This window comes from Arachis ipaensis, chromosome B05 (assembly GCF_000816755.2).
Source record: "Arachis ipaensis cultivar K30076 chromosome B05, Araip1.1, whole genome shotgun sequence".
NCBI lineage: Eukaryota > Viridiplantae > Streptophyta > Magnoliopsida > Fabales > Fabaceae > Arachis > Arachis ipaensis.
The window spans coordinates 71301849-71321086 of NC_029789.2; the positions used below are offsets into that span (position 1 = coordinate 71301849).

Consider the following 19238-nt stretch of genomic DNA (forward strand, 5'->3'; position numbering starts at 1 on the left):
GGAATGACTTAAAGGATGGAAAGGAAACATACAAAAATGGAAGGAAAGTGCAAAACGGAGTTTTGAAGAAACTGGCATCCACGCGATCGCATGGATGACGCGATCGCGTGCCAAGCGCGAATCAACAGCGACGCGGCCGCATGACTAACGTGATCGCGCGCCTTAGGGAGAACGCACATGACGCGGTCGCATGACTGACGCAACCCCGTGGCAAGAAAAGCTCTGAATGACGCGATCGCGTGACCTATGCGGACGCGTGACAGAGGCCACGCACGAGAAATTGCAGAAAATGCTCCCAGCAATTTTTGATTAATATTCCTTTACTTTATGCTTCCCTTTTACTTTTATTCATTACTTTAGTTGCTTGTTTACTTTTATAATTGAATTTATGAATACTCCCATGTTACAGATTACTATTTTGAATTAACGTTATTTAAGGTATTTCAGTTTAATATCGCTTTCTTTTATTCACGTTACTGTCATTCCCAATCTGAAGGCATTTTTATTTCGATAGATTTATTTTTCCCCCTTTTGGTCTTGGTTAAGAAATCAATAACTCAGGAGCTATCAAACTCAAACATGCTTGACAATTGTTATCTTTGTTAATTTGAGCTTCAATAATCCCAATCTTTTCTTAGGAAATAAATAGGATTTGAAGATCAATTAATTAATCCCTTGACCTTCCTTTACTTTAGTGAAGGTTAACAAAGCGGAATTAAGATTCAACCATTATCATCATTGATAAGGATAGCTAGGATAGGACCTCCAATTTCTCATACCTTGCCAAAAGCTTATTTACAGTCATTTATTTAATTTACTTGCTATTTAAATTACTTGTTCTTCATTTACTTTATTTTTCATTTAAATCACTTGCTTCTCATCCTCTAAACCCCGATTTACAATCTTTATAGCCAATAATAAGAACATACTTCCCTGCAGTTCCTTGAGAAGACGACCCGAGGTTTGAATACTTGGGTTAACAATTTTTAAAGGGGTTTGTTACTTGTGACAACCAAAACGTTTGTATGAAGGAATTTTTGTTGGTTTAGAAACTATATCTACAACGCGACTGTTTTATTAAAATTCTTTACTGGTAAAAATCTCAACGTCAGTCATATTCCCAGCCACCATTAGGATAATTATTTTGTTGTGGTGGGCAATATCTCATGAAATTTGTTTGATCAAAGGATAAGGAAAACTCCATTTGAATTTTGTTAAACACAATTACCAATTGAAATTCATATCTCCGATGAGAATTGATGGTATTTTTGTGGAAAACTGAATTTCCCTTATTTTTGCTTGTTTTTGGTCCTTAAAGATGCCTTTCACTTGTGCCTTAATTTCATGCCAAATATGGACTATTATACATCTTTGGAAAGCTCTGAATGTCAGCTTTCTAACGCAACTGGAAGCACATCAATTGGACATCTGTAACTCAGGTTATTGCCCTTTGAATGAGGCATGGTCATGCTGTAAACGCCCAGATTTTAACTTAGCGAAATTTCTTGCCTCCAAGCACATTTTTCTTGTACGGCAAAGCTAAGTTCACTTAGTGAACTGAGCTTTGTGTGCTGATTGTTCATGCTTCCTTGATTTGGTCATGGGCCACGCTTTTAAAAGCGTGGCCTAAGAACCACTTGATACATAAGCACCACAAGCATTTGAATTAGAGGACTTCATTAAGCTCATTTTTCTTTTCTTTTCTTGACTCTCTAATCATTGATGCTCAGAACCTTGAGCTTTGAGGGAGTGCTTTTGCACTTGAGCCTAGCCTTGACTTCTAAGTGTTTTGTTTTCAAGCATTTGGCTTGATACATAAACACCACAAGTACTTAACAAATAAATTGCCATTGGTACTCAGAGCCTTCAGCTTTCTCATTCTTTCCCTTTTTTTTTTTGCTTTATTTGCAATTGCTTCTTCAAGGTTTTCATGTTTTCAAAAGATTTCACAAAAAGTACTAGATGAAAACTTCAATTAAATAAAATCTAATGCAATTGAGCAATAATTAAACATACTAGCTTTCCAATACTTGTATGCACATGCTAAAATCTTCTTTAATGCCTTGTTTGTTTATGGTCCTCTTCATATCTTTTAATCTCAGATTCAATTGTTGAGACTTTTTGGTCCAGGTGGGTTTGAGGAGGTTGTGAGTGTTCAGGTTCTTTTGTCACCTCAAGTGTAGTTTCATTTTCAACTATTTCCACCATCTCTTCCTTTTTCACTAAAAATTCACTTGACTCAGTAGCCTCTTCCTCTTATTTTTCCTCCTTTTTCATTGCACTCACCAACTGAGCTAGCTGCACTTCCATGTTTTTGAGGGACGTTCCTTGTTCTTCCCAGTACTTCTTTGTCTCCTCCGTAAATCTTTTGAGCATGGACTCAAGTTTTGAGAGTCTTTGGCTATTGGAAGTTTGTTTTGGTTGTGAGTCTTTGGCTATTGGACAATCTCTCATGTGACTTGACTGCTCAGAATTTACAGTTTCTTGGTAATACTCCCAGCCACCATTAGAGTCATGACTTGCATCATTTTGTGGTGGTGGGAAGTATTCCATATGACTCTCTTGCTCATCTTGTGTCTCTGAAGCAAATCTCCATGAATTGGAGTGCTCAGAATGTGTATTCTCTTGGTGATATTCCCAGCCATCATTAGAGATTGATGATGGTGGGTAATATCCCATAAAATTTTGTTTGACCATAAGATGAGTTGAACTCTATTTGTATTTTGTAAACATCAATGAAAATTGAAATTACTCATACCAGAGATGAGAATTTCTTAGTGAGGCAAAAACACAAACACCTTGGTTTCAAGAACAAAAACAAAAAAATGCTTAATCTAGACTTCTCACCCACTTAATCATTGTTGATCTAAATCAATCCCCGGTAACGGCGCCAAAAACTTTTTTCCTTGTTTTCCTTGTGTCTCCCCCTTCGAGCCTTGGTGAAGCCACTTTGGTTTATTTTTGCTTGTTTTTGGTCCTTAAAGATGCCTTTCACTTGTGCCTTAATTTCATGTCAAATATGGACTATTATACATCGTTGGAAAGCTCTGAATGTCAGCTTTCTAACGCAACTGGAAGCACATCAATTGGACATCTGTAGCTCAAGTTATTGCCCTTTGAAGGAGGCATGGTCATGCTGTAAACGCCCAGATTTTAACTTAGCGAAATTTCTTGCCTCCAAGCACATTTTTCTTGTACGGCAAAGCTAAGTTCACTTAGTGAACTGAGCTTTTTGTGTGCTGATTGTTCATGCTTCCTTGATTTGGTCATGGGCCACGCTTTTAAAAGCGTGGCCTAAGGCTCTAAAGTGTGCTCCAACTTCAAAGTGTGCCCCAAAGCTCTTTTTTTCTCCTTTTTAGCTTATTTTGTGCTTCTTTGCTTCTTTTTCTTCTTATTTCCTACCAAATTTATAAAATTAAAAGATCAAAGAAATATACCATTTAAGCATAAAAGAATGCAATATTTAAGCACTAATCATCAATTTCTTGTATGAAAAAGCATAGAAAAACATGACATGTTGACATGTCATCAAGAATTCTTAGTGAGGCAATAACACAAACACCTTAGTATCAGTAGAGAATAAAAAATTAAAAAGAACTTAAATGACAAAAACAAAGAAAATGCTTAATATAGACTTATCACCCACTTAATCATTGTTAATCTAAATCAGTCCCCGGCAACGGCGCCAAAAACTTGATGAGGAAAAATCGATTCCGCACAAACTAACCGGCAAGTGTACCAGGTCGCATCAAGTAGTAAAACTCACAAGAGTGAGGTTGATCCCACGAGGATTGATGGATGAAGCAACTTTAGTGAGGTGATTAGTCTTGTCAAGCTAACAGTGGTGAATTGAGTGAAATTGAATCAGCAGAATATGAATTGCAAGCAATTTAAAGTGCTGAAAGTAAATGGAAAAAACTTAAATGACAAGAACTGTAAGTTGCATCAAATGTAAAGGGCTTTGGGTGCAGGGAAATTGAAAAAAGTAGTAAATCAAACCAATCAAGTGAACTCAAGGATAATTAACAGAAAGAAAGACTCATCAGGGATTGGAGATATCATAATCCACAATGAATCAAATGAGTCTCAACTTCCTTCTCAATCATATGAGTAGATCTACGGCAGATTGAAATTGATTGGATCCGAATTCCTTGGCAATCCAATATCTCTAATCACAATCAATCTTACCAATTCCTTGATCCAATTGTCATGAGAAGAGGTTAAGTACATGTCTCTCATCCATAGGCCACACAAATTCTCAAGATCTCAATTCCTCGCGAATAGTGTTGATCAAGATATTTGTGAGAGACAGAGCTTCAGTTCTAATTTCCATAATTCCCCTTCCGAGGCTCACATGGAAATTCAATGGATCCAAACCCCCTTCCGGAGTGAATGGATCAAATCAAAACAGAAGTTATCTCTTAGCTACCGAAGTGAATTAAGAGGAAAAAGAATTTCAAATAATTCATATGAATAACAATAGAGCTCTTTCCTCTAATGAGTTCGGGTTCAATGGGTCATCGCTCTAAGACACTTGCAAAAATTTAAATTGCATGAAAGTAAATCAAGCTCAATAGGAACAGAAATGTAAAATTGGCATAAAGGAAAATTACAGAAGAGAAGTGTAGGAAATTGAAATTGCATAAGTTCAACTGAATTCACTACAACTAGAATGTAAAAGTACAGAAAAAGAAAAGTTTATCGAACTGTGCTAAGCTCTATGGAGTCTCTAATCTCCCAAGAGAGCTCTGGAGTCTCTAATCCTCCAGCCTTCCCTTCTACTCCTACTCCTACTGTCCATAAAAGCCTTCTCTCTAATTCTATGAAACCGATGCATTTATATAGGCTTTCCTAAATTACAAATTGAGATGAAATTGAAAATAAGTTACAATTAAATGCAAATTCCTATTCTAAATGCTTCTTATGCCTTTGCTTGAATGATCTGAGTGGGATTGCTTGCTTGAATTTAAATTGGGCATGGAATTCAATTGATTTGAACCACAATTCCGCTCCCAGGAGAACATAGCGTTCAAAAGGAGAACGTGGCGCTCATGCACACACGCGTACGCATCCCATACGCGTGCGCGTCCCTGGCATTTTGATACATCGACGCGTACGCGTGCTATACGCATACGCGTCCATAGCAGCGTTCCCTTTGAGAGCGTAGCGTTCGCGCCAAGAATGCTCTTCCACGCGTACTCGTCACCCACGCGTACGCGTGGATATACAAAAATCAATTCCACGCTGCCACTCCATCCACGCATTTGTGTGATTCTTCTCAAATGTTACACCGACGCGTACGCGTCATGCACGCGTTCACTTTCTTCTTCATAAATGTTATACCGACGGGTACACGTCGCCCACGCGTACGCATCTCCAGCTGAATTTTCCCACTCTATTTATCGCAGGCATTCTTGGTTAAAGGGCATAGCGTTCTTGTCTAAGAGCGCTCTTGGTCATATATGGTGCTATGAAGAACGTAGCGCTCTTACAGAAAGAAACGGAGCACCAAGCTTCTTTGAGTTTATTATGGGCCACGCTTTTAGAACCGTGGCCTAAGGCTCCATAGCGTGCTCAAATTCTAAAGTGTGTCCAAAATTCTTCTTTTGAGCTTGTTTTATGCTTTTTTGCTTCTTTTCCCACATATTTCCTACAAAATTTATTAAATCAAAAGATCAAAGAAATATACCATTTAAGCACAAAAACACTCAATATTTAAGCACTAATCATTAATTTCTTGTATGAAAAAGCATAGAAAACATGCACCAAATGACTTGTCATCATGCCTCTGCTGAGCCAAGGCATTCAACTCCTTAGTCAGCACTGGAGGTTCTTTCTCTAGTGTCTCAATTCTAAATATCTTGGCATTTAGCTTCATCAGAGTTTCTAAGTACCTAGTAATTTGCTCTTCCCTAGTTTCTTCATCTTCATCAGAGGATGAGTGTTCATCAAAACTCATGAATTGCAGAAGTGCATTCAGTGGAACCTCTATGGTCTCTACATGACCCTTGATTTCCTTGAGATCTTAGGTAGGGACATCCTCAGTGGGCGTTGAACACCCAGGAGGGATCCCTTTACTGGCGTTCAACGCCAGCTCTTGTGGTGTTTTGGGCATTGAACGCCCAGTAAGGTCTTCCTTACTGGCGTTCAACGCCAGTAATGGTGTAGGTTTGGGCGTTGAACGCCCAAGGGGGACTTCGTTCCTGCCGTTCAACACTAATGATGGTGTAGGTTTGGGCATTGAACGCACAATGGGGTGTATCTCATTGACGTTCAATGCCAAGAGTGGCATATCCTTGGGGGTTGAACGTCCAGTAAGGGCTTCCTTACTGGCGTTCAACGCTTGCTCTTCCTCCTCAGTTTTGGCCTCAACTTCTACAGTGATGGCCATACACTTTTCCCTTGGATTAATTTTAGTGTTACTTGGGAGAGTATTGGGAAGAATCTCAGGGATTTTCTTGCTCAGCTGACCAACTTGTACCTCCAGATTCCTGATGGAGGACCTAGTCTCATTTATGAAACTATGAGTGGTCTTAGAGAGATCAGAGACTATGGTGGCTAAGTTAGAAATGCTCTGCCTAGAAGTCTCTGATTGTTGCTGAGAAGGTGGAAATGATGGTCTGTTACTGAAACTGTTTTGGTTTTTTCCATCTTGATTATTATTGAAGCCTTGTTGAGGCTTCTGCTGATCCTTCCATGAACGGTTAGGATGGTTCTTCCATGAGGGGTTGTAGGTGTTTCCATAGGGTTCTCCTATGTAACTCACCTCTCCTATCATGGGTTATTCAGAATCATAAGCTTCTCCTTCAGAGGACGCTTCTTGAGTGCTGCAAGCTGCAGCTTGCAGTCCAGTCACATGCTGGGAGATCATGTTGACCTGTTGGGTTAAGATCTTATTCTGAGCTAGTATGGCATTCAGAGTATCAATTTCAAGAACTCCTTTCTTCAGAGTTATCCCATTACTCACATGGTTTCTCTCATAAGTGTACATAAACTGATTATTTGTCAATGAGTTCTCTTGCCTCTTCAGGCATTTTCTTTCATTGGACTGATCCACCAGCAGATTTATCTAGTGACATCTTGGATATCTCAGAAAGGACATCATAGAAGATTTCTAGTGTGGTCCAGTCTAAGATCATGTTGGGAGGGCATTTTCTGATAAGTTGCTTGTACCTCTTCCAAGCTTCATAGAGAATTCACCCTCTTTTTGTCTGAATGTTTGCACTTCCACCCTAAGTCTGCTCAACTTTTGAGGTGGAAAGAACTTGGTCAATAATGCATTGACCACATTCTTCCATGTGTCAAGAATCTCTTTAGGTTGAGAATCTAACCACACTCTAGCTCTGTCTCTTACAACAAAAGGAAAGAGCATGAGCTTATAGACCTCAGAATTCACTCCATTGGTCTTGACTGTGTCACATATCTGCAAAAAGTCAGATAAGAATTTATTTGGATCTTCCTGTGCAGGTCCATGGTACTGGCAGTTCTGTTGAACTAAGGTGACCAATTGAGGTTTCAACTCAAAGTTGGTGGCATTGATGGCAAGAATTGATATGCTGCGCCCATAGAAATCAAAATTGGGTGCAGTATAGGCTCCAAGAACTTTCCATGCTTCTCCTCCACCATTAGCATTGTCTACCATGTCTGTATTTCTTGTTTCTTGTTCAAATAGATCTGTGAGGTTCCCTCCAGAGTGTTGTGCTCTAACTTGTTGTAGGCGCCTCCTTAGGGTCTTCTCAGGTTCAGGATCAGGGTCAAAGAGAGGTCCTTTGTCTCTGTTCCTGGTAATAAACAAGAAAAAGAAGACAAAAAAGAAGAAGAATGGGAGCTCTATGTTCAAGAATAGAGAACTCCCTGTGAGATGTGAAGAAGAAAGAAAAAAAGAATGATGATAGAAAAGAGGAAGAAAGAATTCGGCTAGAGAAGGAGAAGAATTCAAAAATTAGAAGTGAAACTAGAATTAAAATACTTTTGTTTTTATTTTAATTATTTATTGAATTCGAAAATAAATGTTAATGAACTAAAAAGATTTGAAAATTAGATGATGATTTTCGAAAAAGAAGTGAGAGAAATAGAGAAGATATTTTCGAAATTTAAAAGAGAGGAGAAGTAGTTAGGATGTTTTGAAAAAGAAGAAAGAGAAAACAAATAACTAATTAAGGAAGATTTGAAAACAAGATAAGATAGAAGATTAGAAAAGATTTGAATTTAAGATTTGAAATTTAAAAAGATAAGATAAGAAATTAAAAAGATTTGAAAAAGATTTGAAAAAGATAAGATTTGAAAATTGATTTTGGAAATATTTGATTTTGAATTTTGAAAGGAGAAAGATAAGATAAGGAAGTTAAGAAAGATAAGTTTTAAAAGAAAGGTAAGATAGTTAAGAATCAAACTTTAAAAGAGAAAAGATTTGAAAAGATTTTAGAAGATATGATTTTAAAATTTAATTCTTGACTTGACTAATAAAAAAACATCAAATTAATTATTTTTGAATTTAATGAAGAAAGATAAAAACAAGAAAAAGACACCAAAATTAAAATTTTTAGATCTAAGACACCTAGAATTTGAAAATTGTAAAGAGAAACACAAAGAGACACCAAACTTAAAAAATTTGAAAATCAAAACAAGAAGAAAAACAAGAACACTTTGAAGATTAAAAAGAACACCAAGAACAAAACTCAAAGAATTAAAAGAAAATAAGAACATGCAAAGGACACCAAACTTAAAAATTTTATAAGAAAAGACACAAGAAGACACCAAACTTAAAGATTGACACAAGATTCAAACAAAAGACACTATGTTTGAAAATTTTTAGAAAAAGACTCAAACAAGAACAAGAACGAAGACTCAAACAAAAGATAAAGATTGATAAAGAAAAGTAAAGGTTTTTGAAAAATTTTCGATTTTTTTTTTGTAAAAGAAAATAAAAGACTCAACAAAATTAAAAACAAAACCTAATTTAAGCAACAAGATAATCCCTTAGTTTCTCCAAATTCGAACAATCACCGGCAACGGTGCCAAAAACTTGATGCACAGATTTCCACACTCCATACAGCTGAACCAGCAAGTGCACTGGGTCGTCCAAGTAATACTTGAGGTGAGTCAGGGTCGATCCCATGAGGATTGTCGGCTTGAATCAAGCTGTGGTTATCTTGTAGATCTTAGTCAAGCGGATAGAAAATTTGTTTGTTTGTTTAAATGTATGATGCGAGCAAAATCGTTGGTTAAGAATTCCTTCTCGGTAAAGGAGAAATAACCTCGTTGAAAGTATAGTTCTCAACCAACAAGTAATGCTCGATCAAAGTTTACAATTTCTAATCTAAACCGAGAGTCTTTCAACCTCGGGTCGTCTTCCCTAGGAACTAATGCCAACAAGTGCACACAATTTTGGTTGTGGAAGGCAAGGGGGTTTCAATGATTGAAGTGAACAAATAAAGAGATAAAAGAACTAGACAAAATTGCAATTAATAAACTAATGAAAGAACAAAAGAACTATGTATGTAATATGAACAAGTAAAGCTTTAAAGTGATAGAAAAGGCGGTTCAAAACATAAATGAATCCTTGACTTGGGACGAGTTATGGAATCCCTTCCTTGCCATAACCACAACTATGATAATTATCATGAGTTAATCTCGCTTAGTTAACCCCAAATATCGAGGAGTAAGTCAAGCAAGCATAATTGACCTTAATCCATAAGTTCTAACCAACTTACCAACTAATTAATAAAAGGCTAGCTTTGATGGAAACAAGAATCAACTAACTCCCCAAGAATTACCACTAAATGTTGGACATTATGGCTCTAGTAATCCATAAACTCATTTTCCCAAGTCAAGGGGTGGAAATCTACCCCATAACCAAGATTGGCATTTTATCAAACACATAGTGGGCATAAACATAAATCATGGCAAAATTGGTAAATTAATGAAAGCTATGAATCACAAATGCTCAAAATCAATAAAAGCAACTCAAACAAACATATAAAAGCCATCAAACATCAAATTAAACAACTAGAAATCCACAATTGCAAAACTATATAAATTGGCAAGAGAAATGAAAATATGAGAAAGTGTGGAACAAGTAATGTCATAAAAGAGAGAATTAAAGAAATACTTACAATAAAATTGCTATAATCCAAATCCAAACTTGAAGTATAAAATGCTACAAACCCTAATTAAACCTAAGAGAGAATTTCCTAATATACACTACTCCTACTCCTACTATGTGTTTTTCCTATTCTAAGATGGCCCCCTTGTTATTTGTTGCATTCCCCTTCATATAGCCTCTCAAACCAGCCTTCAAGCCTTCAGAAATGGGCCAAAAAGAGCCCCAAAATGCGAGTGCACGTGCATTTTTAATGAAGGCATGCACTGGTACCTATGTGGACGCACAGATGTGTGCGTTTGCACACTTTGCCGAATTTGCATTTGTGCGTACGCACAGAGGGTTGTGCGTATGCACACTTCGCGATGCTCTGGATTCGCTCTACCTGAGTTCCTGTGCGTATGCACAGGTGGTTGTGCGCACGCACGCATGCTAATCTCCTTCTTGTGCGTACGCACGCATCCTTGTACGTGATGGAATATTTTGGAAAACAAATTCCAAAACACCCAAAACTCACCGGCAAGTATACCGGGTCACATCAAGTAGTAAAACTCACTTAGAGTGAGGTCGATCCCACATGGATTGATGGATCAAGCAACTTTAGTGGGTGATTAGTTTAGACAAGCTAACATTGAAGTGAAATTGAGTGAAAATTTGAGAACAGAATGTAAAGTGCAGAGAATTTAAAGTTGCAGAAAATAAATGTGCAGAAACTTAAAGTGCAAGAAATGTAAATTGACAGAATCTTAAATGACAAGAAAAGTAAATTGCATGAAAAGTAAAGGGGCTGGGGTGCTGGAAATTAAAGAGAGCAATAGATCAAGCAACTGGAAATTTAAATTGCAGGAAGAATAAATTGGGAGCAATGTAAACAGAAAAGCAAAATTGCAGTGAATAAGAACGTAGAGCAATTGCAGAAAATGTAAAGTTGCAGGAAATGTAAATCAAAGTCATAGCAAGCATCAAATGTAAAGTGTAGAGGAACAAAGAGAATTAAATTGCATGAAAGTAAATTGAAATCAATGAGAACAGAAAGCAATGGGAACCAAAGATCAAAAGCAAACTCAATGTAAATTGAATTTTAACATGCAGCAAGAGGAAATTGTAGCAAATCTCAAACAGAACAGTAAAATTACTTGAAGAAGCAAAATAGAAATGAAACTCAACTTAATTGCCAAATGAAGTTGAAGATCTCAAGGGATCAAAGAGACTAGAAAACAAGTCTAGATCTCAATTCCTTCCTTGATCCAACAGAGAACAAATTGCAGAAGAAGTAAAGATGAAAATAGTAAAGAAAACTTCAGATGCAAATCACAATTCCTTCAAATTATGCAGCAAGTAACAAGAGAGAGTTCAAGGTGAGATTGAAACAGAATTTCTTCAATTCTCCACCCAAGATTTAAAATAAAAAGAGTAGAGAGTGCAGAAGTAAGAACAAGGAAGAAGAGAGATCAATTCTCTTTCTCAATTCTCCGAAATCAAAAAAAGAAAATTCAAAGAGAGCTCTCTACTACTATTCTCTATTGGAGCCAGCCTCTATGCTCTCTAATGGAGCTCCCCTAATGAGATGGAATTGATGCCTTTATATAGGCTTTACAAAGTGAAAATAAAAATGAAATGAAAAACAAATTAAATGAAAATCCTAATTCTAGCTTGTTCTTGTGCCTTTGAGTGATGATGTGGGCTTTGCTTGCTTTGCATTTAAGGAGAAACGGGTTTGGTTGGCCTTGATTCAATTTGGGGAGGAATTGAATTTAAATGGAATTTTGGTTGAATTTTGGCCCGTGAGTGTTTGCTCCCAGTAGAGTGCTCTGCTCTTGTGGGGAGCGGAGCATTGAGCTTGTGCTGTGTCTTGTGCGTGCACCAAGTTCCCTGGGCTGTGTCAAGTTGTGTGTGTCAAGCCTCCTTGGCTGTGTCACAATTGTGCAAGGAATGAGGAGAGTAGCGCTCTGCTCTTGGCAAGAGCGTAGCATTCCTTTTGCTTGGGTGAGGTCTCAAGTTTAAGCCTTGGTGAAAGCATTTGTGGAGCAATTTTCCTTGAATTTTGTTGAAGAGAGCACGACAATGCTCTCCACAAGAGCGGAGCATTATGCTTTGGAGTGAGGCTCCAGCTTCGAACCTTGTTGGAAGCATTGGCTGATTTTTTTGCTTATTTTTGGTCCTTAAAGATGCCTTCCACTTGTGCCTCAATTTCATGCCAAATATGGATTGCCATACATTGTTGGAAAGCTCTGAATGTCAGCTTTCCAACGCAACTGGAAGCACATCAATCGGACATCTATAGCTCAAGTTATAGCCCTTTGAATGAGGCATAGTCATGCTGTGAGCACCCAGATTTTAACTTAGCGAAAATTTTGCTTCCAAGCTCATTTTGAACTCTTATAGCGCTCTGCTCTTGGCAAGAGCGGAGCTTTGTGTGCTGATTGCAAATCTCCTTTAATTTGGTCATGGGCGACACTTTTTAAAAGTGTGGCCTAAGGCTCCAAAGCGTGCTCCAACTTCAAAGTGTGTCCCAAAGCTCTTTTTTTCTCCTTTTTAGCTTGTTTTGTGCTTTTTGCTTCTTTTTCTTCTTATTTCCTACAAAATTTATAAAATCAAAAGATCAAGGAAATATACCATTTAAGTACAAAAGCATTCATTATTCAAGCACAAATCATCAATTTCTTGTATGAATAAGCATAGAAAAACATGACATGGTGACATGTCATCACAACACCAAACTTAAACCTTGCTTGTCCTCAGGTAAGAAAAAAATCATGCAATAAAGATTGACAATCCAAGGTAAGAAGAATAGCAACTTAATGTTCATGGTAGGCTAGTTTTCTAAGCATGCTACAATCACAAAAGAAATGTAAATGATTGATGCTTCTATCTAGCTCAATTTATGAAATCTTTTGCTTATAATTTTCCCTTGAAACAAGCTTTTGATTTTCTTATTAGCTTCTCCTTTTGGGTGCTTTGCCCCATGATTTGATAACAAAGCTACGACTTCTAAATGCTTTGAATTCAAGTATTACCACTTGATACATAAGCACCACAAGCATTTAATTAGAGGACTTCATTAAGCTCATTTGTTTCTTTTCTTGACTCTCTAATCATTGATGCTCAGAACCTTGAGCTTTGAGGGAGTGCTTTTGCACTTGAGCCTAGCCTTGACTTCTAAGTGTTTTGTTTTCAAGCATTTGGCTTGATACATAAACACCATAAGTACTTAACAAATAAATTGCCATTGGTACTCAAAGCCTTCAGCTTTCTCATTCTTTCCCTTTTTCTTTTCTTGCCCTTTTTTGCTTTTTTTTTTTCAAGGTTTTCATGATTTCAAAAGAATTCACAAAATGTCCTAGATGAAAACTTCAATTAAATAAAATCTAATGCAATTGAGCAACAATCAAACATACTAGCTTTCCAATACTTGTATGCACATGATAATCTCTTCTTTAATTCCTTGTTTGTTTATGATCATGATGCTTTATTGCTTTTGAACTCACAAAACTCAAGTTGGTAGTCATAATGCCACAGCAACATGTTACAAATCAAGATTCAAGCTATGCTTATTCATACCACACATGTAAACAGAAAAGATGAAGACAATCATGCAATTTAAGTACTGGAAACAAATGAGGAAAAAAGGAACTCTACAACCTTGTAGTTCATCTTCATTATTATTGTCCTTTTTCCTCTATTCTTCCAATTTCTCTTGCCAAACTCAGAATGCTTGCTCATCCTCAAGCAACAATTAGAACAGTGGGTATGGGGCTAAGATGGATCATGAGTGTCTCACACAATGAAATGTTAGTAGTACATGTGTTTGAGCAAGCAAAAAATGAAGAATAACTATCAAGGCACAGAGACAGAGACATTGTGATTGCAAAGATAAGAAGGTGTGCACAATACATTGCATAAAAGATAAGTGGCACACCAAACTTAGTGTGACACTTTCACTTGGAATTAATGCAAGTATCTTGTAAGAATTGGAACCAAATTTTGTTGCATAGCAACACCAAACTTAAAATGCAATCATATGTCAATTTATTTGAATTAAAACTAAGCAAGTGAAACTGTTATTTGTTAAGTACAATCACCAAGCCAAGAATCTATCATGAATAAAGCTCTCTTGGTAATGTATTAACAAACACAGTAAATAAGCAAACTAAAATGAAAGCATTTAAAAACCGAAAAATGACTAAAGAAAGTAGAATGAAAAAGTGTCAAATTAAAAGAGAAAAATAAAACTGCAGAGGCATTATAATTATGCAGACAAGTAGTGTTGCTTGAATGAATTGCATAGAAAATAAGTGGCACACCAAACTTAAAATCTTGGTGTGTCACTTTCATTTTTTTGATTTGATGCAATCATCCAAAAAGATTGAAAACAATTTGTTGCAAGGCAACACCAAACTTAGAATGTAACCATATGCTAATTTATTGAGTTTAAACAAAACAAAGAACGAAAACAAAGTAGAGAAGAGAGATTATACCTACGGTTTACCTGTTCTTTACTTTCTTCCTCTTCTTCCAATTTGTTAAGAGGAATGACCTCAAGGGGGGAGAGGTTTCAGCTATTGTCCCCTTTCTTGGTTTCCTCTCAGCAAGCTTTCTTTTGTACATGGCTTGATTGAGCTTGCTTGATAATGGTCCAGGGATTGGATTGCTTGTGGTTGACCTCCTCTTGAATGTTGTCCTTGGTATTTTCGTCACAATCCTCTTCTCGGTGCTTTTGTTAATTGCCTTCACTTCCTTGAATTCAAGACATGGTTGCTATGTGATTTTTGGAGTGTTTTCTTCATCAACAATCTTTTGAATTGGTTGTTCCCTGAGCCTTTCCTCTTTCTTCTTTGCACTCAACAACTGAGCTAACCTTACTTCCATGTTTTTGAGGGACTTTTCTTGTTCTTCCCAGTACTTCTTTGTCTCCTCCGTAAATCTTTTGAGCATGGACTCAAGTTTTGAGAGTCTTTGGCTATTGGAAGTTTGTTTTGGTTGTGAGTCTTTGGCTATTGGACAATATCTCATGTGACTTGACTGCTCAGAATTTGCAGTTTCTTGGTAATACTCCCAGCCACCATTAGAATAATGACTTGCATCATTTTGTGGTGGTGGGAAGTATCCCATATGATTCTCTTGCACATCTTGTGTCTCTGAAGCAAATCTCCATGAATTGGAGTGCTCAGAATGTGTATTCTCTTGGTGATATTCCCAGCCACCATTAGAGATTGGTGATGGTGGGTGATATCCCATAAAATTTTGTTTGACCATAAGATGAGTTGAACTCCATTTGTATTTTGTAAACATCAATGAAAATTGAAATTGCTCATATCAGAGATGAGAATTTCTTAGTGAGGCAAAAACTCGAACACCTTATTTTCAACTTAAAATAGAAAACAAAAATAAAAAAATGCTTGATCTAGACTTCTGACCCACTTAATTATTGTTGATCTAAATCAATCCCCGGCATTGGCACCAAAAACTTGATGGAATATTTTGGAAAACAAATTTCAAAACACCCAAAACTCACTGGCAAGTATACCGGGTCACATCAAGTAGTAAAACTCACTTAAAGTGAGGTCAATCCCACAGGGATTGATGGATCAAGCAACTTTAGTGGGTGATTAGTTTAGTCAAGCTAACATTGAAGTGAAATTGAGTGAAAATTTGAGAACAGAATGTAAAGTGCAGCGAATTTAAAGTTGCAAAAATAAATGTGCAGAAAATTAAAGTGCAAGAAATGTAAATTGACAGAATCTTAAATGACAAGAAAAGTAAATTGCATGAAAAGTAAAGGGGCTGGGGTGCTGGAAACTAAAGAGAGCAATAGATCAAACAACTGGAAATTTAAATTGCAGGAAGAATAAATTGGGAGCAATGTAAACAGAAAAGTAAAATTGCAGTGAATAAGAACGTAGAGCAATTGCAGAAAATGTAAAGTTGCAAGAAATCTAAATCAAACTCACAGCAAGCATCAAATGTAAAGTGCAGAAGAACAAAGAGAATTAAATTGCATGAAAGTAAATTGAAAGCAATGAGAACAGAAAGCAATGGGAACCAAAGATCAAAAGCAAACTCAATGTAAATTGAATTTTAACTTGCAGCAAGAGGAAATTGTAGCAAATCTCAAACAGAACAGTAAAATTACTTGAAGAAGCAAAACAGAAATGAAACTCAACTTAATTGCCAAATGAAGTTGAAGATCTCAAGGGATCAAAGAGACTAGAAAACAAGTCTAGATCTCAATTCCTTCCTTGATCCAACAGAGAACAAATTGCAGAAGAAGTAAAGATGAAAATAGTAAAGAAAACTTCAGATGCAAATCACAATTCCTTCAAATTATGCGGCAAGTAAACAAGAGAGAGTTGAAGGTGAGATTGAAACAGAATTTCTTCAATTCTCCACCCAAGATTTAAAACAAAAGAGTAGAGAGTGCAGAAGTAAGAACAAGGAAGAAGAGAGATCAATTCTCCTTCCCAATTCTCTAAAATCAAAAAAAGAAAATTTAAAGAGAGCTCTCTACTACTATTCTCTATTGGAGCCAGCCTCTATGCTCTCTAATGAAGCTCCCCTAATGAGATGGAATTGATGCCTTTATTATAGGCTTTACAAAGTGAAAATGAAAATGAAATGAAAAAAAAAATTAAATGAAAATCCTAATTCTAGCTTGTTCTTGTGCCTTTGAGTGATGATGTGGGCTTTGCTTGCTTTGGATTTGAGGAGAAATGGGTTTGGTTGGCCCTGATTCAATTTGGGGAGGAATTGAATTTAAACGGAATTTTGGTTGAATTTTGGCCCATGAGTGTTTGCTCCCAATAGAGTGCTCTGCTCTTGTGCGGAGCGGAGCAATGAGCTTATGCTGTGTCTTGTGCGTGCACCAAGTTCCCTGGGCTGTGTCAAGTTGTGCGTGTCAAGCCTCCTTGGCCGTGTCACAATTCTACAAGGAATGAGGAGAGTAGCGCTCTGCTCTTGGCAAGAGCGTAGCATTCCTTTTGCTTGGGTGAGGTCTCAAGTTCAAGCCTTGGTGAAAGCATTTGGGGAGCAATTTTCCTTGAATTTTGTTGAAGAGAGCACCATAATGCTCTCCACAAGAGCGGAGCATTATGCTTTGGAGTGAGGCTCCAGCTTCGAACCTTGGTGGAAGCATTGGCTGATTTTTTTGCTTATTTTTGGTCCTTAAAGATGCCTTCCACTTGTGCCTCAATTTCATGCCAAATATGGATTGCCATATATCGTTGGAAAGCTCTGAATGTCAGCTTTTCAACGAAACTAGAAGCACATCAATCGGACATCTGTAGCTCAAGTTATAGCCCTTTGAAGGAGGCATAGTCATGTTGTGAGCGCCCAGATTTTAACTTAGCGAAAATTTTGCTTCCGAGCTCATTTTAAACTCTTATAGCGCTCTGCTCTTGGCAAGAGCGGAGCTTTGTGTGCTGATTGCAAATCTCCTTCAATTTGGTCAAGGGCCACGCTTTTTAAAAGCGTGGCCTATGGCTCCAAAGTGTGCTCCAACTTCAAAGTGTGTCCCAAAGCTCTTTTTTTCTCCTTTTTTAGCTTATTTTGTGCTTTTTGCTTCTTTTTCTTCTTATTTCCTACAAAATTTATAAAATCAAAAGATCAAGGAAATATACCATTTAAGTACAAAATAATTCATTATTCAAGCACAAATCATCAATTTCTTGTATGAATAAGCATAGAAAAACATGACATGGTGACATGTCATCAGTGCGCACGCACGCATGGCTGAGCTCTCCTCCTTTGTTTTCTTCATGCTTTCTCCCAATTGCATTCTCCTCTTCCATTCCTACCAAGCCATTCCTACCTTATTCTTCTAAAATCACTCACAAATAACATCAAGGTATCGAATGGAAGGTAAATGGAATAAAATTAGTCAAAATAAGCACAAAAGAGTATGTTTTCACATTTAAGTTCAAATTATGGATCAAACACAAAATTATGCTTTTTTGGTGCTTAAGTGTGAGTTTATATGATGAAGTCCATCCAATTATAGCCAAAATATATCATCAAATATGGATTCATCAATTCCGCCACACTTAAACAATAGCGTGTCCTCATGCTAAACACATACAAAAGAGAAGGATAAAAGGGAGACAACTTATTGAATGCAACTACCTATGTGCATGCAAGTATGTATATATATATATATATATATAGATATAAATAATATTATGGAATATAATGAATTCGATCGTTGTGGTCGGACTCTATTATGGATTTATGAGCACGTTCTCCATAGGGCCCTCTTATCTCTTCCTTCTTCGAGCTCGGATTATGCAAGAAGTGACCGAGAAGAAACTATCAGCAACAGCTGGGTTTATTACGGGACAGCTCATCATGTTCATATCGATCTATTATGCGCCTTTGCATCTAGCATTGGGTAGACCTCATATAATAACTGTCATACCTCTACCCTATCTTTTATTTCATTTCTTCGGCAATAATAAAAAAAACTTTTTGAATTATGGGGACAAGAAAAAGAATTCAATACGTAAATTTAGCATTCAAAGAATATTCTTTTCTAATCTTATTTTTCAGTTATTTAACCCCCTTGTCTTACCAAGTTCCATATTAGTCAGATTAGTAAACATCTATATGTTTAGATGCAATAATAAATTGTTGTTTTTAACTAGTTTTGGAGGTTGGTTAATTGGTCACATTTTTTTCATAAAATGGATTGAATTTGTCTGGATACAACAAAATAATGTTATTAAATCTAATGAACGCATTCGCTCTAAGAAGTCCATTTTATCAGAATTTAGAACTTCTATGGCTCAACTTTTTAGTGTTTTTTTATTTCTTACGTGTTTATACTATTTAGACCGAACACCCTTGCCCTTTGTTATTACAAAGAAACATTCAAAAACTAAAGAAAGCAGTATATATATATATATATAATGTCCTATTGATTTGGTGAAAGCAACAATCAAATTCCAAGCAAGTGTATAGACATATAGGGCTAGGCAAAGAAGTAACTCAATGCAATAAAAAAATCTAAAGAATTGATTTACTCATAAAAAATGAAGCAACTTGCAAGAATACATGATAGGAGGTATGGAAACATAAAGTTGAGTGATCGAACCCTCACTAGGTGTGTATACACTCTAAGCACTCGGTGTCTAGGTTTTAATCA

The 19238-nt window shown here is 36.7% G+C and overlaps 1 protein-coding gene across 1 annotated transcript; it reads left to right on the top strand.

Moving 5' to 3' along the window:
* On the top strand, nucleotides 18285-18975 carry LOC107640697 (uncharacterized mitochondrial protein AtMg00370-like). The gene is given in 2 exon segments (XM_016344201.1): nucleotides 18285-18904; nucleotides 18907-18975. Coding segments are annotated over 2 exon segments (687 nt in total). The 5' UTR covers nucleotides 18285-18286.